General features: G+C 38.1%; 1 protein-coding gene across 7 annotated transcripts in view; it reads right to left on the bottom strand.

Moving 5' to 3' along the window:
- Ogdh (oxoglutarate dehydrogenase Nc73EF) overlaps window positions 1-24,401 on the bottom strand; it is a 314,890-nt gene that overhangs the window by 187,956 nt on the left and 102,533 nt on the right. For all 7 annotated transcript variants that reach the window (XM_067134984.2, XM_067134980.2, XM_067134986.2 and 4 more), the window contains 3 exons: window positions 21,971-22,205; window positions 9,075-9,254; window positions 1,513-1,693 (listed from right to left, as the gene is read on the bottom strand). In XM_067134984.2, the coding sequence (XP_066991085.1) occupies window positions 1,513-1,693; window positions 9,075-9,254; window positions 21,971-22,205 (596 nt within the window). The remainder of the gene's footprint in view (window positions 1-1,512; window positions 1,694-9,074; window positions 9,255-21,970; window positions 22,206-24,401) is intronic.

Raw genomic sequence — 24,401 nt, 5'->3', positions numbered from 1 at the left:
CATTGGATTGTTAAGTTTTGAAGCCGTCCTGATAGAAAGAAGATGAACGTGTGCAGCTCAAGTTGCGCACAAACTCCTCTACTCTTGCATCATAATCGAACTTCTGTTCTAGGTCTCGTTTGAGAGGTCCAAACAAATAGTAGTCTCAAGGCGATAAATCTGGACTGTACAGAGGGTATTCCAGGGGTGTCCAGTGAATTTCCTCGAGTTTTTCCCGCGTTAAAGTGGCAGTATGCGGTCTTGCATTGTCATGGAGAAGAATGACATTTTGGATCGGTTGCCAGCGTCGCTTGTTGCGATACGCAGCTTTTTCTTCATCCAAAAGGCGACAGTAATAGGCTGCATTAATTATCCTTTGTTTGTGAAGAAAATCCACCAGCAAAATGCACGTGGAGTCCCAGAAAACGGTTGCAAGCACCTTTCCAGCAGATGGGCGTGTTTTGACCTTGACCGGACATGCTTTGTTTCTTCGCCTCCACTCCATGCTGGCTTGCTTTGACTCTGGGGTGTAATGGTGCACCCAAGTTTCATCACAAGTCACAATACAACACAAGAAATCCTCTCCTTCCTACTCGTAGCGATGCAGAAGTCTTTGACAAACTTTCTGACGTAAAGTTTTTTGTTCCGGGTTGTGGAGACGAGGAACCTACCTGGCAGACAATTTTCTGAAATGCAGTTCATCTTGGATGATGGTTGGAACAAATGCATAACTTATTCCTATGGCTAAAACAATTGGTGAAGTTTTTATTCGCCTATCTTCACCAATAATGTCACGAATGACAACAATGTTGTCTACAGTGATGCTTGTTTGCGGTCTCCTTTCATGAGGTTCATTTTCCACAGCTTCCCTTCGTGCCACAAATTTTTTATCCCACTCATACATTCGAGCCTGCAAAAGTGTCTCTACCCCAAACTCTGCATGGAGCAGTCTCAAAATTTCAGAAGGTCTGATGCCCTCTTTTGTGAGAAATTTCATAATGATGCATTGCGCAGCAGCCCAGCTCTCCACCGTCGTTCGCGCGCACCAACCCCTTCTCCATACACCCCCACCAACATCCTGGCAAAGTCCTGGCTCAGAATTATTACTAACAGCAGTGATCTGCCTTTGTATTATTAGATATTTCTGAATCCTATCCATCATCACTACAAAGTTGACATCAATTAATTATTCTCCGTTGCCTGCAATTTTTGTGAGATATCTTGGTTATTAGCATCCACTACAACCTGTCCATTAAGAGAATGGTCTTCAGATAGCCTAGTTAAATGCTGGTGCTACTTGAGAATGGAACATAAATATAATAGTACATATTCTGGACTTAAATACATGAAGATGGTTGAAATTGTCATTGCATTTTCATGAGTGTGGTGCTGCTGAAAAATGTACACATTAAAGAGGAATGCATTAGAACAGAAATTAAGTAAGATGGTAGGCTGCACAAAGAACTTCAGATACAAAAAGACTTGTACAAATTCCACTAAAATTATGATAAATTTTCAAAATAAAGAGCTTACCTGTACAATATGGTGAAGAGCGTGAATGACGAGGGTCTGTAGTAAAGCCAATCTGGTTGTTCACGACAATGTGGACGGTACCATGTGTTGTGTAGTCAGGCAAATCTGACAAATGGAATGTTTCATAGACAATACCTTGCCCACAGAACGCAGCATCCCCATGGAGAAGCATGGACATCACCTGTATTGAAATATAAAAGATAATGTAACTAACTGTAACTATCTTGAAGAATAACAATGTGTAAGAAGGTGAAGGAAGTGCTACCTTTCGGAGAAACAGAAACAATATTAAGCCCGGTCGAAAGAAGATCATTGCCCTCACACACGATCCATAAAGTCAAAAAGAGAAAACTAATAAGGAGAGGAACATGTAAAAGGAGAAACACAATGACTGGTCAGGGTGGAATGAGAGGGTAACTAAATTGAGAGACACACATACAGTAGATATGAAAACACACAAAGATAACAATGGAAACACAAAAGGACACTAACTCCGTATCTTCACACTGCTGTCTTTGTATGGATCAGTCCCAGTTATTTAACATCCCTTTCTTCTCAATCTGCGAGTCCTTTAAATTCAATACATTTTTTAGGTGATCATAATGCAAATGTCATAAGAATAGTGCTATAACACCCCCAATAAATATATGTTTTCACCAACTAACATTCTTCACAGATTTATAATGCATTTTTCAGAAACCTACAACCAATACGCATTTGCAATTCATTTCCTTTTTGTTAAATAATGAAATGCATCTATTCATCTGGTAATTTTGATTTTGCGTCATGAGACGGCGGAATCTGCTTATTTTCATGTCTAGCTGAATGCCCATTCTTCGCATGGAGAAATATGGTGTGTTCAATTAACTAATCACAAAATATCAAAATAAAAGAACCCTACTCACTTATTTAGCATATAAGAAACACTTGTATCGAATTTCAACCCTCTACCTGTGTGTCAAGTGAGCAATTTAATGATAATGTGTTTTAGTTGGTTACCCTAATGTCACCCGTTTTATCATGAAAATTGGGTACTGAAAAAATTCACTTCCCTAACAGCTGTGCCAAATTATATCCCTCTAGCATGGTGGGGTATGTTATTTAGTGATATTGCGTTTAAGGTCGTTACCCCAATTTCACAACCCTTTTTCCTACAAAATAAAACATTAATTAGCTTATAAGAAATACTTGTGTTAAATTTCAGCCCTCTACCGTTGTGGAAAATGAGATTTAGTGATATTATGTTTTGGGTAAGTTACCCCAAGAATAACTCAGAGATTGCTAGTTGCTTTACGTCGCACCGACACAGATAGGTCTTATGGCGACGATGGGACAGGAAAGGGCTAGGAGTGGGAAGGAAGCGACCGTGGCCTTAATTAAGGTACAGCCCCAGCATTTGCCTGGTGTGAAAATGGGAAACCACGGAAAACCATTTTCAGGGCTGCCGACAGTGGGGTTCGAACCTACTATCTCCCGAATACTGCTCAGAGATTGAAGGCAGTGACAATGAACAGGGTAAGTATGCCAGTTGACTTGTTTCAATAGCCTAATGCAAATTTTACGTTTTTTCAATAATACGATCTTTTACACACAAATCCCCACATATATCACGCACCGAAAATATTCACACTTTTTTTCAAAACAGTGCGAGTTGTATGAGAACAAATACGGTATTTCATATTCACTCATGAAACTGTGGAAGAATGGAAATAATGACACTGTTCCTTCATTCTGAAACACTCCCGGAAGACTGGAAGTGTGCTAATGTAGTTCCTGTCCTAAGGAAAATGGATGACAATGACATTATTATTATTATTATTATTATTATTATTATTATTCAGTGGGTCTGAAATTTAAAGAAACAAAGGAAAAAAACAGAAATATAGTTTCCGTAAATACAGCAAACTATACATTTTTTCTACCAATCATGCATACCAGCATCCAACGGCTCACTGGTATGCGTACCAGAGTTTGAGACCCCTGCACTACATCGACAAACACTTACTTTTCAACTTAAGTATATTTTCAGCTCCAGCTCCACCCGCCGATCAATTAGGCTGCTCAAGGTTCCAAAACCCATATTGAAGTGGGAATTAATTCTTTGGATCTAACCAAGTTCATCATATGCATGTTTATTTTTCGGAACCAAACTACAGAACACACAGTGTTAACTTCATGTGACATTAAGCTCGGCAAGATAATTTTAACAAATAAAAAACTAAAGACATATACAAGCTGGACAAACCGCCATGGGTATACAACAACGAAGTCATCGTCATTTAAAAGGATTTTAAACTGAAATGCAATATCATCATGTACCATATTTTATTTCATATTCATCTGTGCAGGTGTTATAGTGCGTTTTAAAGTTGTTTTAAAGTTATATTGTGTTTGCCCGATTTGACTTGTTGGCTGATGATAGCACAAGTTTAGTGCCAAAACTAGTACCTTATGTGAATAATATGTGATTCATTCACGTTAATAAATGTCTTTGTATTGAATAGGGGATCTCTCTTAATTTCAATTACTGTAATCCCACTTCAATACGGATCATGAAATTTCTAAATATCAATATCTGTATGCTCTGTACTAACGGTTCTATATTTAGCTCTTCTCTGATTTTAATATTTTGAATTCTACCTCTTCTTGTCTTTTTAACTGATGTTCTTAAAAATTTCATTTATACTGCTTGGATCTTACTATCTTGTCTCTTATTAGCTATTATTTACCAGCGTTTCTAGTCCGTACATTACAACTGTTATGAAATACTCTTTATATAATGTTAACTTTGTTCTCTTGGGTACTTTGTCATCCCATAAAAGCTCTCTGACGTGATGATAAAATCTTGTACCTTTACTTCGTCTGTTTTTAATTTCAGGGTTGATTTCATTACTTCCATAAATAACGCTACCCAGATATGTAAACTGTTCTACATTCTCTAACCGTTCTCCATCCATGTTCACTTGGCTTCTCTTTTTCTCTTTTCCACAGTGCACGACTACAGTTTGCTTTTTACTAATTACCATTCCAAACTCCTTCAGATTTTCATTCCAAATGCCCAGTCTCCTTTGTACTTACTTTTCTCCCTTTCCCCAAATCACCACATCAACTGCAAATACCAAAGCATTCACTTCATCACTACTGATACTCTGTTTTACACGCTTTATGATTTCATCCATCAATATAAACAATGGCAACAGTGCACTTCCTTGCTTGAGACCTTTTCTTGTTTAAAATGTTTCAGAGTCACCACTCCCCACTTCTACACTGCTTTTACTCTCATGATACAACATTTTTATCTTGTTAATTAATGATTTTTGTACATTCCTTTTCAGTAGGCATTCCCGTACATGTTTTCTCTTAACTGTATCATAAACGTTTTCCAAATCCAAAAATAAGAATATGATTTCCTTGTTCCTTTCCAGATGTTTTTACATCATCGTTCGCACTGTATACATCAAGTCTATTGTTGATCTATTCAGTCTAAAGCCATATTGTTCTTCCTAACTGTGTTTCTATTATATCCCTCAGTCATTTGTCTATGTCTACCTCCATTAATTATAGCCCATGTGATAATAGGGTTATACCTCTATAATTTTCACATTTCTTCCTATTTCCTTTTTTGAACAGTGGTACAATGCTTCCTTGTTGCCAATCTTCAGGTATCCTTTCATCCTTCCATATGGCACTGAGGGCTCTGTATCGCCACTGTAGTCCAATGCTTCCTGCTGCCTTAATCATATCAGCATTGAATTTGTCTTTTCCACTTCCTAACCATTGGTCATTCCTTTCATTGGCCTTTCAAGTTCCAACCATGTTATCAGGTTCTATTATTTTTCTCCATCTATTATTTCCATTTTCTTATATCCTTCTTCCTCCGAGCAGTCATCCTCATCACTTATGCTATTTGTCTCCGGGGCTGCTACAAATCAAATCTTGATGTTATTTTTCCAATAAAGAAACGAGCTATCAGAATTACATTGAGACATAACAGGTTAGATCATTGCAGACCATTATTTAAGAGACTAAGGATACTCCTAGTACCAAGCATATACATCATGCAATACATTCTACATGTGAAAAAAAATATTGATCACTTCAGAAAGAATTTTGATAATCACAATTACCAGACGCAAACAAGAAATAATATTTTTATCGAGCACAAGAGTAAAACCATAGCCTTGAGCATGCAGACTGTTGGAATCAATTGTATAATAAGCTTCCAAATAAGATTAAGGATATTAGTCCTGTCAGTTCATTTACCACAGCTTTAAAATATCTCCTGCTGAGTAGCTGCTTCTATAGTACAGAAGAATATATGATGACATGCTGGTAATGATGCTATTACTTTTAACTTGTAAATGTTCTTAATATCCAGTATATAGCCTTAAGAATATGTTAATGCCACATTGATTATGTACATATTATTAACACCACACCAATAGATTTTTATTTTTATTTTGTCTTGTAAATATTGGTTATTAATATTATTTAAAAAATGATGATGTGTTGTCCTAATTGAGGTATTTGGTGTTTCTATTTTTCTTTTCAAATGTTCATTATTGTGCATATATTATTGTTAGTAGTATTATACCCCACCCCATAGGGAAACGGGACAAGGGCTGGACAAACATTACTGTTAGTATTAGGAAATCACTCGACAACTCCTATACTGATAGAAATAATAACAGTAAGTTATTTATTAGACCACCTAATCAATAACTAATCTAATAAATAACTTACTGTTATTATTTCAATCAAATATCATCAATACGGACCAAAAATGATATTTATTACATGTAACTCCTATACTGTTGGCATATTTGAAAGTATGTAAATGTACAGTCTATGGAAGCTAAATGAATGAATGAATGAATGAATGAATGAATGAATATAAAGTATTCTTCAAAATACTTTGCCATCACCTTCTGAAGTCCGGCTCCATGGCTAAATGGTTAGCGTGTTGGCCTTTGGCCACAGATGTCCCGGGTTCAATTCCCGGCAGGGTCGGGAATGTTAACCATAATTGGTTAATTTCGCTGGCTGTGTGTATGTGGCGTCTTCATCACCATTTCATTCTCATCACGGCGCGCAGGTCGCATACGAGCGTCAAATAAAAAGACCTGCATCTGGCGAGCCAAACTTGTCCTCGGTCACTCCCGGCACTAAAAGCCATACGCCATTTCATCACCTTCTGAAGACCCTTTTCATCATGTACTATGGATCCATCTTCTCTGTCTAATGCCTTGATTTTTCCTTGATTTATTCTTTTCAATTTTATTACTCTGTATAATAGTTTGATTTCTTCGACTATCTTGCTCAATTTTGTTGGTAAACTCTCCCCAACATTTCTCCTTTTCTTCCTTGATACTCCTCTTTACTTGTAGTTTCCACATGAAACCTCTCTCTCTTATTCTCATACATCTGATACTTTTTTTTTGTTTTTCCTTATCCATTTCTTTTTTTATTTTGTCTGTCCACCACCATGTCTCCTTTCCCTTAACCTTTGCTTTTGTTTTCCCGTATACCTCAATTGCTGCTTCCACAGATGTCAGTCTTAAATTGTCCCACTCTTCTTCTCCACTTCGTATTTCCATGTTAGGCAACTTCCTTTTTATACAATCTTGGAATGCCATTCTTTTATCCTCCTCCTCCAATTCCCAAATCCCGATCTTTGGTTACTTCTTCAATACAATTTTAGGGATTTTTACTTGTTTTAATTCCACAATTAATAATCTATGATCATCTTCCATACTTTCACTGGGGATTATCTTTGTATTCATGACGTATCTTCCCCATTCTCGGTCTGTTATTATAAAATTGATGAGTGTTCCATACTGTCCATACTAACTATATCGGCTGATCCTATGGCTATTCCTCTTCATAAACCATGTGTTCTTTATTATCAGGTTATTTCTGACACAAAAATCCAACAGTTTCTCTCCATCTTCATTTCTATCGCCATACCCATGTGGGCCCAGAACATTCTCATACTCCATTCTATCAATTCCCACATGAGCATTCAGATCTCCTATTATCATGATCCCATCTCCAACAAACCCATTATCATGATCCCATCTCCAACAATTTGTGTTTCCAGTTCATTGAGGAACTCTTCTTTTTCTGCAGAGTACCACAATCAAATCAATAAAACAGCAGTGTACAAGAAGATTGCAAGATAAATATCTTAAGAAAGTGGACAGTTTTTATGTTTATCACCATATGGCAAACTATCAGTAAACACTATCAGCAATATCAAAAACGCTGGTAATTTCATGGTTGAAAAAAGCCTAAAGATTTAAGGAGCTTAAATGTTACTATCAGCAATGTTCGATTTACGACGATCTACATATTTTATAATTTTTTTTCCTACTTGTTTTACACTGCATCAAAACACTTAATTTTTTTTGGCGATGGAGGGATAGGAAGGGGATGGGATTGCAAAAGTAGCGGTCATGGCCTTAATTAAGGTCTTCTTCTCTCGGTGCCTATCCGTTTCGGATGTTGGCGATCATGATGGCTATTTTCGTCTTGTTTGTGGCAGTGCGGAACAGTTCAACTGATGACATATTGCACCAGCCTTTAAGATTGTCAAGCCAAGATATTCGTCTTCTTCCAGGACCTCTTTTGCTGTTGATTTTCCCCTGGAGTATTTTTTGGAGTAGGTTGTATCTATCTGTGTTGCGCATTATATGTCCCAGATACTGCAGCTTTCGGCATTTCACTATCTTGATCAATTGAGGTGTTGTGTTCATCCTTCTCATTACTTCCACGTTTGTCATTCTCTGGGTCCAAGATATTCTCTGGATCCGCCTATAAAGCCATGTTTCAAAGGCCTCCAACTTCTTCTCTGTGTTTTTATTTAAGGTCCATGTCTCTACACCATATAAAAGAACAGAAAATACATAACAGTGCAGAAGTCTGATTTTAGTCCCTAAAGTTAGATTGTGGCTTTTAAACACATTACTCATTTTCTGGAACACACTTTTTGCTTTTCCAATGCATACCTTGACTTCTTGTGAGCAATCCCAGTCTTCATTTATTAAGGTTAATTAAGGTACAGCCCCAAAATTTGCTTGGTGTGAAAATGGGAAACCAGAGAAAACCATCTTCAGGGCTGTGAACAGTGGGATCTGAACCCATTATCTCCCAATTGCAGGCTCACAGCTTCCCGACCCTAAACGCACAGCCAACTCGGTCAGTTTATGATCATCATTGTCATTATGGAATTCCTAATAGGATTTCGTGTAATAAGATATGCATTTCTATTGAAAGGCTATCATTTTGATTCAATTCATGTGAGTAAATGCAACATAACAACCTCTGCAAATGATGTTATGGCAATAAATACATTGCAAACATTATGTTGAAGATAATCACATTGATCTTTTTTTGAATTGCACATTTCCCTTCTTTTTTTTCTTTTTTGTAAAGTACTGAACTTAAAAAAAATTGATGGTGTACAACAGGCACTAAACATGCACAGTCCTGAAACTGTTGAACGATGTACTCTTCACAATAACTTATTCTTAAACATCTGTCATGAAGTTTCACTAAATTACCTTCTTTCCTTCACCATCACCTCGGTAGAACTGCTCGGCTCTTGTTTTCCCTTGAACCACTGGATCCACAGCCTCCAAATGAGAAGGATTAGCGACAACTGCAAGTCTGATATTCTTGTTGGTTACACGATTCAAACGCTCAATGTATGTGCCCAAGTGATATTTCACATCACCAGAACCCTGGATTAACAAATCAAACAGATGTATCAAGCTCAGTTGTACTAAACCCCACCCTTTTGATATACAAGGGCAAAACCACCAAGCTGAAAACTCTAAAATATATCATCATTGCACATTTTTTATGTATCTTGAAAAATATATATATATAAAAAAGCCAGAACAGTTGAACTCTAGTGTACTACGACAGAACCCGACATGCCAAAGAACTTGATTTTTCAGGAGGTGCTTTAAAAAGTTTGTGAGCTTGCTGAAGTCCACATTTTATTTCAATGACCTCAAAATTGAAGTGGTAACAGTTTGTGAATGTAATAACAAAAGAAACAAGTTTTATCCTTGTTTATTCAGCACGTTCAGGGAACAAATCACTCTGTCAACTCAATAACTGTACTGAACATATCAGATTCTTTAATTAGGGTATAGAGTATTTTATGGGCACCAAAATAATACCAGGCATTGCCATCATACTCTTAGTCTCAAAATCCACCATGCTGGCATTAAAACACTTTTACTTCCCCCCCCCCCCCCCCACATCGCTTAGTACCTACCACAAAACTATTATACAACAGGAGTTACATTCATCATTAACAAGCCAAAGTCAGTTACCTTCCATACTGATTAAAATAACATTTTTCTAGCTGAATAATAGAAACTGCATTATCATCAAAACATCTCTTGCTAGTACCAAGTCACATATATTCTTAAATCACAGTGAAAGAAAGAGATCTCAAGTGGTCACTAAGATAGTGTACTGGACAATGAGGGCAACCGCCCCTTGATTACGTTCGATTACATAGACATATTTAACTGAAGAGAAGAACATTTTTTGTGATTATCTCTTTCATGTAATAACCCATAAAGCCAACTATTTAAAAATAAAAAAAATTTGCAACAAGTTCAGACAGTATTAAAACTATACACCAATTTTGTGCAGGAACTCTGTTACATGTCATCAGGATATAAAACTTATTGTGCACTCAATGGTGTTTGTGCTTGTACTTTTGATGACTAAACGAGCCAATTCTAGCCTGAAACCATGTGTCCACACAGACTGCACTCCATGGATGGGTCAGGACGAGGCTGTATCTGACTCTGTATGGTTTCACATACATTGAGCTGTGATGTTTGCTTTATTCACCATAAATATGGTATAAACTGTTAGGTCTTTATTCCTAAAGACCCAGTTGAATAACTGACCAAATGCCAAATGAGCAGCACGGAGTCTGTTTTTCACATCCACTTCTAAGGTGCTTTGTTTAGACAAGATGATCCCTGGGTATGAAAAGTGCTCTCCTTATTCCTGAATGACATCTAAGACAGACACATTGAACTCTGCAAGACTAGTCCCTGAGGCAGGTTGGGCAAGGATCATGGTTTCTTGGTTTATGGTGAGGCCAAAACCATCACATGCACTCTTAGAACTGTTGACTGATTGATGGAGTTCCTCAGGGGTAAAAGCATGCAAGGTAGTATCATCAACATACTACAGTTCACATGAGTTAAGCGACATGAACGAAGTCTGGTCAAAATGAAGAGAATTCTATCAAGACAACACCTTAAATCAATGCCAGAGGTGTTTGTAGAAGATGAATCACAAAGCACAGCAGCCACATACTGAGCACATCTGATGGAGAACCTGAGCAGATATACTATCATGCAGTGCTTGAACCAGTCCAATGATGTGTTCAGGGCAACCATAGCAAATCAATACTGCCCACATAGCAGGCCTCACGACAGAGTCGAAGGGCTTTTCCAGACTGTAAAAGACTAAGCAGAGATGTTGTCGCTGCTCTCTGCATTTTCCTTGGAGTTGCCATGCATAGATCATGGCAACCATGCCTCTTGAGGCACAGAAACCACGTTGAGACTCAGGGAGAATCTTCTCACAGACAACCTGGACACAGCTATGCAGAATCCTTGCAAGAAATTTACCAGCTATGAACAGCAGGGATATACCATGATACTAGCCACAAATCCTGTGATCACCTTCCTTAAACATGATGATGGTAGTAGCATTCTTCATATCACCAGGTACTTGGGAGAGTTTCCCAGATTAAAAGGATTAGTGTGAAGAGTCTTGTCTTTAAGGATGCCTCCCTCGAATCAACTCCACTGGAATGTTGTCAGGTCCAAGTGCCTTTCTGACTTTCAGAATTCCTCATAAGATGGTGCATTGTCATTCAAGACTGAGGGAGCTGTTGTGGCACATCTTGGAGGAAGTCCTCATCTGTGGTAGAACTGTGATTTAAAAGAGTGGAGAAATGTTGTTTCTGGCACTCCATGATATCCTTGCTATCTGTTACATGTATTGCAGTCAAAAGTAATGTATACCTCAAAAACGGTTAACTGGGAAGGACAGTATACCAAAGAACAAAAAATAATTTTACATGTTCGTATACTGCTGTCTTCCCAGATGGGCTCTCTTTTACACCAATCCCAGTTCTTTTATATTCACATCTTCTCAAACCCTAACAAGCTTATTTCCATTACGTACTTCATCATGGGAGACAAGCATCCATACTCACAGAGAAGGGTCATTCTCGAGATATGATCTTGTGAGCAAAGAAGGATAAGGAGAACACTACAGAAGCACATACAAAAAAAAAGAGAAAACTGTAGGAAGGTGGTATACTGTATAAGGTATAAAGGAAAACTGCAGGAGAAAAGGAAACTAAAGGGTATATTACACCAGGTGTAGTAGAAAGTGACCATTTTAAACAATGCTAATGGCACTGGACATTGTAATACAAAATTACTATAAACTGTTCAAAGAACACTTAATTTAATTTCTTACACCAGCCACACCATTAAATAAGTCCTGAGTGTTGTTTAACGCTTGCACCAAATCTGGGGTGAATTTGCAATGATGTTCTTATGGCGCAGTTCCATTGTTACTGTCATCACATAGCCTCATATCAACCTACTGTGACTGTGACAGTTCCACCAGTATCATTCTAAAAAGAATAAGGATCAATGATTCCCAGAGAACACACACCACATAGCAATTTTTTGGCTAAAGAGATGGTCATTTTTGAAGGAGACAAGGATTTGCAAGTACCCACACCCTCAATTTTTCTTTACTTATACTCACTTACAGGTCAGATGTTTGTCTTTGGTTCCTGGAACTCCCATGCGCACTGAAATGTCTGCAAATCAGTGGACCTAACATTGCTGAGCATGCACGGAGGTTTCTACATAGCCGGTCAAGAACCATCTGTCTTGATGATGTCTGTCTGTTAGGTCATCAGCCCAGAGGCTGGTTGGATCCTCAAATAGCACCACCAAAGGCTATGCAATTATAGGAAAACCACAAAAACCAATGGCAGAGCCCAAATGAGGCGTACTAGGCAAGATGAGGAGTGAGGTAGTCTGCCATTGCTTTCCTCACTGGACCAGACGGTGCTATTGCAGCATGACTGATCCTACGAGCAACACCTTTCATAACACTCAAACACTAGTCGTGCTCCAAATGCCATTACTCAGCACCACCCATACCCCAGCAGCTTCCATACTGTCACAGCCATGATGAGACTGGGACTTCGGTGAAAGCTACACTTTGCTCTGGCCTGTGCCAAGAGACAGATACAAAAATACTGCAACCATTAAGAAATGGCAACAGGCAGTCAAATAGTTTATCCTTTGTGAGAGGACACATGGAATTAAGCACCCAAAAGATTTGAAAGTGTGTCAATAGCGCTCTGTGTGAAAATGTTTACATAAGCAGTAGTTGAAACTAATAATATCCTCCTCCTCTCTGATATTCCTGTCGGTAGGGGAAATATAATACATCCACAGTATTCCCTGCCTGTTGTAAGAGGCAATTGTAAGGGAGAACCAGGGGCTCTTAACTTCGGGAGTGCGAGATGGCGACAATGGCTCCCCTAGCTGAGCTTGGCATTGTTTCCACTTAATTATCTGAGCTTTCTCAACTCCCATCTTCCCTCTTCAACCACCCTTGGTCAACTCTTGTCCTTTTGTGATCCTGATGGTATTAGGTTCTAGAGGCCTAGAAAGTCTTCCACTATCATGCCCTTAGCCCTTCCTTTTCTTTTGCCAGTACCTTAGTTTTTTGAAGTATCAGACCTCTTCCACTTTTTCCCTCTGATTGGCATTAATAAAGGATGGTTGCCCAGTTGTAATTCCTCTTAAAACAGTAATCATCACCACCACCACCACCACCACCACCACCACCACCACCACCACCACCACCACCACCACAGGACAGTTGTTTAAGGGGATATCTTAAAAGATCTTCAGTCTTGCCGACTTCAATCAATCAATCAATCAATCAATCAATCAATCAATCAATCAATCAATCAATCCTGATCTGCATTTAGGGCAGCCGCCCAGGTGGCAGATTCCCTATCTCTTGTTTTCCTAGCCTTTTCTTAAATGATTTCAAAGAAATTGGAAATTTATTGAACATCTCCCTTGGTAAGATATTCCAATCCCTAACTCCCTTTCCTATAAATGAATATTTGCCCCAGTTTGTCCTCTTGAATTCTGAGGGAAGTGTAGGATAGAAATAAAAAAAATCAGCTGATAGGCAGCTAGGAAGGAACCAAACTCGAAAGACAAACACAAAGAATGATCTTTGAGAAGGCAAAGGTAACAACAGAAAAAGAGCATACGGAAGATTACACTAACACAAATACAAACTCCACATCTTGATGATTGGCTTCATCTTCATCAATCAGTTCTTAAGCTGTGGCTCCTTCAGTGAATGTGGATGCCCCCACCGACAATTAAAATGGACAGCAGAAATGAGCGTATGTGGAGGACCTTAACAGCAAGTACTATATATCAGAGGCGTTCAGGCAAACAGCTCTTCTCGGAGTCTCGAAGCCAGCCTTGAGAAAGGAGCTTACAGGAGCTAGTCACACCAATGGTGGGGGCACTGGCTCGTGGACGCCAGAGCAAGACACAGTCGAGCAGTTGAGTGCAGCCTAAGTCCAGCGAGTCGCACACTGCCACATATATTGTTGGAAGTATGTTGCCTGCCAGAGAACGGAAGGAAGTCCTTGGGTTGCCATAAGATAATACGCCAGCTCCCATAAATGCATTTGAACAGTCTTCACAGATTAGTCTGCATCATAAGTCAACAAACTTCAGTCATTTATCACTCTAAACTGCTAAAAGTCTGGATGAGCTTTCACCAAAAACATTGCTTTCTACCAGTCTTCCGACAGGTCAGACATGTAGATAGTAATCCAGCTCCTCCATCACTCCAGTCAAACTGTGTAAAACTGGGAGTCAGAAATATTTCTGAAACCAATGATGAATAGTACAAACAAATACCGTATAATTTTTTCAAAATGGCGCCCGGTAATGACGACGTAGTGTTTTATTCCCGAGTAAATTAACCGTAAAATGTGACGAAAAGTGCGGAAAATGTCGAAGATTAGTGAAAAATGGAATATTGTGTGATTCATGTGATCAATGGTGGCATTATAAGTGCGGAAATTGCCCTAGAGACGTAAAAACTAATGAAAATGTTGACTGGATTTGTGAGCAGTGTGTTCGGAATGTTGTTGTTGGGGACGGCGTTGACGAAGCACCGAAAACAGTCAATGAGGAATATAAAAGTGCATTAGAAATTATAAACATTCTAAAAAAGGACAATGAGACTCTTAAAGTTGAAAATCAAGAATTAAAAGAAAGACTGCGAACGCTAGAATTTGGGACTGACCATTCTTCGAGTGATATACCGGTACAAGTAACAAACTCGAGCACGTGGTGTCAAGTAGTTCGTGGATGGCCGGCTAAGAAGAAATCTACAACTGAATTTCCGGAAATAAACATCAGAAATAGGTTTTCTGCCCTAAATAATTTAATTCTGGAAGAAAGTGATCGCACGCGTGAAACCAAATCATCGCGATCCGCTGCCGTTGCCGTGCCGAGTTTAAAATTTAGGCCTAGAATTCAGATTCAAGACCCAGTTAGGCCTAAATCAGCAAAGGTAGCTGTGTTTGGTGATAGCCAAGGAAGGGGAATTGCGGGAGTGATTAACGACGAGAATATAGCAGCAACCGGAGAAATATATCCAGGAGCTTCTATCAGCAGTGTTGTGGAAAACGTAGAAGCAGCAACTAGGAACTTCGGGAGCGGCGATGCAGTGCTTATCATCGGTGGGATGAACGACGTAGCTCACGACGACGCCAAGAATGTAAGATCACAACTTAAACATACACTAGGGAAGCTGACCCACACTAACGTTTTTGTAGTGAACGTGCCCCACAGGCATGATTTGAGTAGAGACTCGTGTGTGAACATTGAAGTGGACAAGGTCAATACAGATATTGTTAAAATTTGTAAACATTTTCGGAATACTCAGGTTATTGAATGCAGCAGTTTTGAGAGATACTGTTATACAAAACATGGCCTCCATCTAAACAATTCAGGTAAATGAAAGATAGCAAATATTGTTCTAGATTTTATTAATCTTAAGATATGTACTGTAAAACAGGCAACTCCCTTGAGTTATAATACTGACCAGGAAAACTAGTACTTCAAGCTGGCTCAGTCAACTAGAAAAAGAAACTCAGGATAGTAAGGAATTTCAAGTTACCCAATTGCAACAGTCACGTTTTAGGGAGGAAGGGGGTCTGAGATTGCTCTTGGTAAACTGTCAAAGTGTAGTAAATAAACAATTAAAATTCGGTACATTGATGGAATCTTATGAGACTGATGTGGTGATAGGAGTGGAATCGTGGTTGAAAGAAGGGGTGGGTAAGAGAAGTATTTCCAGAAGGGTACACAGTCTATCGTAGAGACCGAGGAGATAAAAAGGGAGGGGGGGGGGTGTTTATTCTGGTGAAGGAAACTTACTGTTCACATGAATGGTTTACCGATGAAAGGGATGAAATATTAGGGATAAAATTAGTTTGTGATAATATGAAAGAGGTGGGAATTATAGGAACATACAGGCCTGGAAGAGAGGAAAGAGTCATGGAAATCTTTGAGAAAATAATAGATTATACTCGTAAAAACAATAATAATGATATGGTAATAATTGGGGGAGATCTAAATTTGCCTGAAGTAGAATGGAATGGAGCTGCAAGTGAAGCCCATGAACAGAAACTGGCAAATAAGTTAATTTGGGAGGGAGGATTTACACAAGTAGTACAAGAACCGACTCGTCTCAATAACTTACTAGATGTATTCTTGGTTAAACCATGGGAAATTGTTGATAAAACTGAGGTAATTGAAGGAATAGGAGACCATAAGGCTGTAATAATGGATGTAGGACTCGTACCAAAAAGGCTTAATAAGAGGGTTACACAAGACAAGAAATTGTACAGAAAAACTAAAGTTGATGAATTTGGGACTTACCTTAAATCACAATTCAGTTGTTGGATAAGTGAAGGGAGTAACGTGGATACACTTTGGACTAAATTTAAAGGAATCATTTGGGAAGGAGAGAAGAGATTTGTACCTGTTAAGAAGGGAAAAATGACCTCAGACCCTGTTTATTATACAAGGGAAATAAGAAAATTTAAAAGAAAATGTAGAATAGTAAACAGGAAAATCAAAGAGGGTAGGGAGAGTAGAGAAACTAGAAAACAGCTAATGAGGGAACTGAATAGAGTGAAAAAGGAAGCAAAAGAGAATTATATGAATGGCATACTTCAAGAGGGTAATGACCACAAAGGGAAATGGAAAAAGCTGTATTCATATATCAGGAATCAAAAAGGAAAAGGAATCCAAATTCCTACAATGGTGGGGGAAGGGGGTGAACACTATTTAACAGATACTGAGAAAGCAAACCTATTTAGTAGGGAATTTAGAGATTCAGTAGATGATTGTCAAGAGTTGGAAACCGAAACAGAAGACAGAGAGGGAGAGAGACAGAGGGAAACAAGAAGCTTCTCATTCACAAACGAAGATATTTTCAGAGAAATCCAACTGCTTCAGCAAGGAAAAGCAGCAGGAAGTGATCAAATGACTGGGGAGGTATTAAAGACAATGGGGTGGTACATAGTGTCTTATTTAAAATTTCTCTTTGACTATGTCATAAATAATAGTGTAATACCAAAGGAATGGAAGGAATCTATAATAATACCAATTTATAAAGGAAAGGGTGATAAAAGGAAACCAGAGAACTACAGACCAATCAGCTGACCAGTATAGTTTGTAAAATACTGGAGAGTTTAATATCGAAGTACATCAGAGGGATATGTGATGATAAAAATTGGTTCATGAGGAGCCAGTATGGATTTAGAAAGAAATTTTCTTGTGAGGCACAACTGGTGGGATTTCAGCAGGACATATCAGATCAGTTGGATTCAGGAGGTCAGTTAGATTGCATAGCCATAGATCTTTCCAAAGCCTTTGATAGAGTGGAACATGGAATATTATTAAAGAAATTGGAGGGAATAGGATTGGAAGTAAGGGTTACACGTTGGATAAAAACATTTCTAAATTCAAGGGTTCAGAAAGTCAAAGTAGGAAATGTATCACAGGAAGAGAAAGTTTGAAGGGGAATTGCACAGGGTAGTATAATCGGTCCGTTACTTTTCTTAATATACGCAAATGATTTAGGGAACAATATAACATCAAAAATAAGATTGTATGCAGATGACATAATTGTTTATAGGGAAATAAACAACATTGAGGATTGTTCAGAATTACAAAGGGACCCTGAAAGTATCCAACAATGGGTTGAAGAAAATAATATGAAGGTTAATGGAGGCAAATCAACTGTTACAACTTTTACAAACAGGAGCTTTAAAACTGAATTTGAATATACTTTGGATGACGTAGTTATCCCAAAAGATGGCAGGTGCAAATACTTAGGTGTGAGATTTGAAAGTAATTTGCACTGGAAGGGTCATATTGATGACATTGTTGGGAAAGCATACAGATCGTTACATGTCATAATGAGGCTACTTAAAGGATGCAACAAAGAATTAAAAGAAAAAAGTTACTTGAGTATGGTTCGTCCATTATTGGAATATACAAACAGTGTTTGGGATCCTCACCAAGAATACCTAATAAAAGAAATAGATAGTGTGCAGAGGAAAGCAGCAAGATTTGTAACAGGGGATTTCAGGAGAAAGAGTAGTGTATCAGAAATGATAAAGGAACTTGGGTGGGAAACTTTAAGTAAGAGAAGGGAGAAAACTAGACTTATAGAATTATATAGAGCCTATACAGGAGAAGAAGCATGGGGAGATATCCGTGAGAGGCTTCAGTTGGAAAATAATTATATCGGCAGGACTGACCACAAATATAAAATTAGAAGGAATTTTAGCAGAAGCGATCGGGGTAAATTTTCATTCATTGGGAAGGGTGTGAAGGAGTGGAACAGTTTACCAGGGGTAGTGTTTGATCCTTTTCCAAAATCTGTACAGATATTCAAGAAGAGAATAAACAGCAACAGAGAAAATAAATGAAGTGTTAGAGGGCATTCGACCAGTGCAGGTTATTGTAAATAAAAAAATGTGTGCGAATAAATTAATTCCATCCCCTGGTCTAAGGTGTTTGGACAGCCAAAGTAGGGGACTGCCTGTAGGGGTGAAGTACAGTGGGGACTTCGAGGGCCCTGGGACTGCTACGGTAGCTGTGAAGGCCCTTCAGGAACTCTGAAAAGTGGTGGCAAAAGGGGCTCTGGTTAAGACGCAGCAGGTCGTTATGCTACTTAGGATCCAGAACGGGTAAAAAAAAAGTAAATAAATGCAATGTAAATATTAATCTTATACCAGTTGTATAGTATCATTTGAAGTAATTCCACATACTGTATATCAGTTGACTATATTTGTAAGTAGTACAGGAGATTATAAGTAGAATTTTGTAAACATATATTTATTAAGTATGAGCTGTGTGTTTAATAGAAAACATTGTTAGCGTAAATTGTATAATATTGTATTATAGGAAAATTTTCTTCTCTTGTTAATTTAATATTTAGTGCTTGACAATAATGTATTTTAGTGTACCATTTGCCACCGAGATAAACACCTCATTTGCAAATAAAGAGATTTTGATTTGATTTGATAATCTCGAATACCACCCGCCACCAAATAAGACCCGCGCCCATATTTTGAAAGAAATTTTTTTTTTATGATGCCAAAATTATATATGATTATTTACGATTCTATGCCGTCAAAATCGACGAATACAGCAGCTGAACTTCCGTGCGCTGAATACGACCAGTTGGCGTCAGTGTTTTATTATCAGCCGCCATCCATTTTGTATAGAGCTGTTTCAAGGCTGCTTTAAATGGACAGTTCATGCAGACATCCAGAGGCTGTAGCATAGACGTCATCCCGCCCAGAATGACTGCTAGGTTGGTTTTCCCATCCTTGATATGTTTCTTCACAGCGTCTTTTGTATGGCTGCGGTAACTGTCGAGAATAGAGAAGGGGAGATTCTGAACAAGTGATTCATAATGAACGAATCATTGCACTGAACGATTGAATCCTGATTCAGTGAACGAAATTAATCGACTCGCTTGTGCATCGAAAGGTGAATCGAGAGATGGCAGCTGCAACTCGTTCCTTGGTTTCTCGTTCGTTTTGATTCATATCGCCAAATCAGGTATCCACCATTTTTGAATCAATAACAACTTATGAGGAACGACTCGGTTATTTTTTTATTTAACCTGAACTAAAAGTCCGGTTCACAAGTCAAATACTCCTAAACTAAACTTACAGGAATTTTTTTTTTTTAAATAAGAAATTATCATGTGGTTTCAAGTCACACACTTCACGGAACTGTAACATACACTCAACTTCCAGCTCACTGCGAAATGTTAGATTTACTTCAAGGTTCCCATTCCCGTTTTCGTGAACTACTCTGAACTAACATGTGGAACATAGCCCAAAAATGTTCATATCTACTATAAATTTCAAATTCGATTCTCGTATGGTTTCGATTGGTAGCTACTTAAGTTTAGAAAGTATTAGTCGGACAGTTGTGGAACATTTTTAGACTATAACCTCTAAAAAGGAATGGTTCACCTGAGTCTATATGGTTTCGCTTTCGGCTCTCCGTCATGTGGTAATCGAATGAACGAATCATTTTAGTGAATCGTTTCAAAAGAATCAGTTCTTCTAAAGGAATCAAATTCCCCATCTCTAATCGAGAACAAGCAAGCTCTTTTGCCCCAATAATGCACCAGGGCTATGTTGCCAGACACACTTTACCCAGTCTTCCACAAGTGAACTACCAGCGGGTAGTTTTTTTAGGAAGAGTCTTTCGCTTGAGAACAATGTACAGGGGCAATTTGGTGCCGTCGGCAAGAATAAACAACATTACCATACACAGTTGTTTTTCATTACCACCTGTTCTAATGGTAACACTTTACGCACCCTTAACATTCACAGTCCTGTTCACTGGCATTTCAAAGTTCTACGATCACCACTACATGTTAATAGCACATTTTTCTTCTTTCTCCAATCGCGAATACACGACTGGTCAATATCATATTTCCTACCGGCGGCACGATTTCCAATAATTTCGGCTTCCCGAACTATTTTCAATTTCTCACTCGCCGGAAAAGATCGCAAACGCTTTGTGGAATTCATGTTAATACTCTGAGAATGTGCATGAGACTAACGTCAAGCGCGCAAGTAGCGTATACTGAGAGCGGAGAGAGCAGTTGTCAAACCCAGCCGGCGGTGATGCCCGATTTACGCGCATTCAGAAAGATAAATTTCCCAAAATTTTAAATAAGACCTGCACCCAATTATGGAAGCGATATTTTCGAAAAAACAGTGCGGGTGGTACTCGAGATTATATGGTAAGTACTTAAGCATGTCACAATAACCTTTGTAGTTATGTAAATGTGATCCTGGACTGACTATTTCAAGTGAAAAATAACATTTTATCTGTTCCGATGAAAGATTTATAATAACCATTTCAGCCTTTATTAGATTTCAGCTAACAAACAGCTTGACTTGTGAATTTTAAACAGGCAACATCGCAAATCATAAACATTTCTCACTTTACAAAAATCAAGACTTGATTCTCTCCAAATGAGAACTCTCTCATCGTATTACGTGTACAGGATGATCAAGGTAGAGGAATGAAAAAGTCTCTGTGCCAATACTGAAAACTGAATGCCACCACATTAATGATGACTCATAGTGCTATGCACAAGAACCTTCTGATTGCATACACATGTCATTCAGTTGCAAGAATGTAAAGGAGAAAGAACCAACCTGCTATATTTCTACTTCAGGAAACATATCAACGCACACAAACGAAGGCCAAAGGCAAAAGAGGAAGAGGGCAAGAGAGAATATCATGGCAGCACAATATAAAGCAATAGACAGGCATATTTATTGTCTCTACACACAGCAACCGATCAAATATAAAATTATTGTCAACATCCACTGAAGACGAACTACCCTGGACTTTTTTTTAATATAAGTTGCTTTATGTCGCACAAACACAGATAGATCTTATGGCGACTATGGGATAGGAAAGGTCTAGGAGTTAGTAGGAAGCGGCTGTGGCCTTAATTAAGGTACAGTCCCAGCATATGCCTAGTGGTGTTCAAACAAACTATCTCCCGAATGCAAGCTCACAACTGTGTGCCCCAAACCACACAGCTAACTCACTTGGCCCATTTTTTTTCCATAGTAATACCATCTGCTTTTGCCTCCTTTACATCAGTTATTTTAATTATCTACATGCAATTTTGACTACATGTAGTAAAATTAAGAACACTATTCTAATCAAATACTGCTTTTTTTAAAAACAGTATTACAACTTACATCATCAGCAGCTTCCAGAGCAGCAAACTGGGTGAAAATCTGTTCAAGTGGCTTACGACATACATTAGCCAGAACATTCAATCGTCCACGATGAGGCATACCCATGATTATAGATTCCACACCAAGTTCAGTAGACTTGTCTATGACTTGCTTCATGGCAGGGATAAGGATCTCGCAGCCCTCCAAACCAAAACGTTTTTCACTTGACCATTTGCGAGCCAGGAAAGCCTCAAACCTGTCCAGCAGTAATAAAATAATTAGGAAATTCAGAGGACCTATAACTTCTAAATAGAACATAACTGTTCAAGGTAGCTTTGAATCTAAGTAACAAGAACATATTTTTCAGAATTAGAAGTTCTGTAACTAACTACCATGCTGGAATATACCAATCACAGAGAGTATTACAGCAAAAATGTTCTGCTATGTTTCCACTGTTCTGATTATTAGTGTCACTGTTATCTCAATGGTAATTATTGTCAAGGAATACATTAGGAAAATAAATACGTCAAAAATCAAATTCATAACACTCCCTATTTATACGACATGAAAAAAAAATGACGAGCAGTCATCAGCAATTATACCAATTAGGAATATTCTATCAACTTAATATAACTAATTTGTAGAGATTACAACATAATCTAATTATATTCATAGGTTGTCATTTGGTTGTGTTCTTCCTCTATCATTTTCATTATTTTTATATACCAAAACTGTCATTTTTAAGCAGTTTTGTGAAGAAAATGCATTTTCTTCCTCCTACCAAAGTGAGGCACTCTACAAGCATTTATGACACTTTATGACACATATAACACACCCACAGGTATAATTTTGCCAGATGTGAATAATGAGTGGAGATGTCAGACCAGCAAATCATAGCTGAAGAAAGGTGGTGAATCATTTAAGTAGTTAGAAGGGTGACAGGCTGAATGAAGCAATGAAATTATACAACATGCTGTAAAACTGAAGTGATACTACTGCACACATTAAAACATCCGGACATACCCTGTAATTATAGCACATCTTTAGGTCATGCCTCTCTGTAAGTCAAATCAATTCCAATCATCAACGATCCACATTTAGGGCGGTAGCCCAGGTGGTTTCCCTATCAATTGATTACCTCATATTTCCACTTATTTAATATTGTTTACGTAGCTTTTTCTTAAATATTTTCAGCTAGGAAATTTATCAAACATTTCCCTTGATAATCCCCTGATTATTCACTCCAATCCCCTATGCCTTGTCCTATAAATGAATATTTGCCCCAATCTGTCCTCTTGAATTCTAACTTTATCTTCATATTATGGTCTTTCCTACTTTTAAAAAATCCACTCAAGCTTATTCCTCTACTTATGTCATTCCACACAAACTCACCACTGACAGCTCAAAACATACCACATTGTCGAGCATCTCGTCTCCTTACTCCCTAGTATTCCCAGCCCAAAGTTTGCAACACATTAGTAACACTACTCCTTTATCAGAAATCACACACAAGTCGTACTACTTTCCTTTGAATAGTTTCCAATTCTTGTATCAAGTAGTCCTGGAGAGGGTCCCATACACTGGAACAGTACTCTAACTGCTGTCTAACCAGAGACATATACACCCTCTCTTTTACATCCTTAGTACAACCCCAAAATACTCTCATAACCCTGTGAAGAGATCCATAAACTACCTTATATTCCTTATATTAACACCTAGGTACTTACATTGTTCCCCACGAAGAAATATCACGCTATCAACACAATAATTAAAACTGAGAGGACTTTTCTTCTTGGTGAAACTTACAACTTGACTTTTTATCCCATTTACATTTATACCGTTATCTGCCGTCAATCTCACTACATTATTTAAGTCCCCCTGCAATCCTGCAACTGATTTACTACTCTATATAAGTATGACATCACCCACAAATATCCTTATCTGTGATTCCAGTTCTTTACTCAGATCATTTATATATAAGAAAACATGAAGGTCCAATAATACTGCCCTGCAGGACCACCACTCTTAAATCATTACAGGATCAGGTAATGCTTCTTTACTCTACTTCTCTGAGTTCTATTTTCAAGAAATGTAGCCACACATTCAACCACGCTTATGTCTAGACCAACTGCCCTCATTTCCGTCAGTAATCTCTCCTTGGATATGTCAATAGCAACACAGTCCATTTAACCTCCCGAATCTAAAATATTTGCTATATCTTGCTGGAATCCTACAAGTTAAGCTTCACTGGAATAACCTTTCCTAAACCCGAACTGCCTTCTGTCAAACCAGTTAATAATTTTGCAAACTTGTCTAATATAATCAGAAAGAATTCTTTCCCAGAACTTACAAATTACACATGTCAAGGAGACAGGCATGTAATTTTCTGCTTTATGTGTATGTCACCATTTCCATTGTACACCGAGACAATTGCAACTTTCCATTCATTTGG

Source organism: Anabrus simplex, chromosome 1 (assembly GCF_040414725.1).
Source record: "Anabrus simplex isolate iqAnaSimp1 chromosome 1, ASM4041472v1, whole genome shotgun sequence".
Taxonomy (NCBI): Eukaryota; Metazoa; Arthropoda; class Insecta; order Orthoptera; family Tettigoniidae; genus Anabrus; species Anabrus simplex.
Note: the sequence above shows the minus strand (reverse complement) of the source record. Positions and strands in the feature narration are given on the sequence as shown.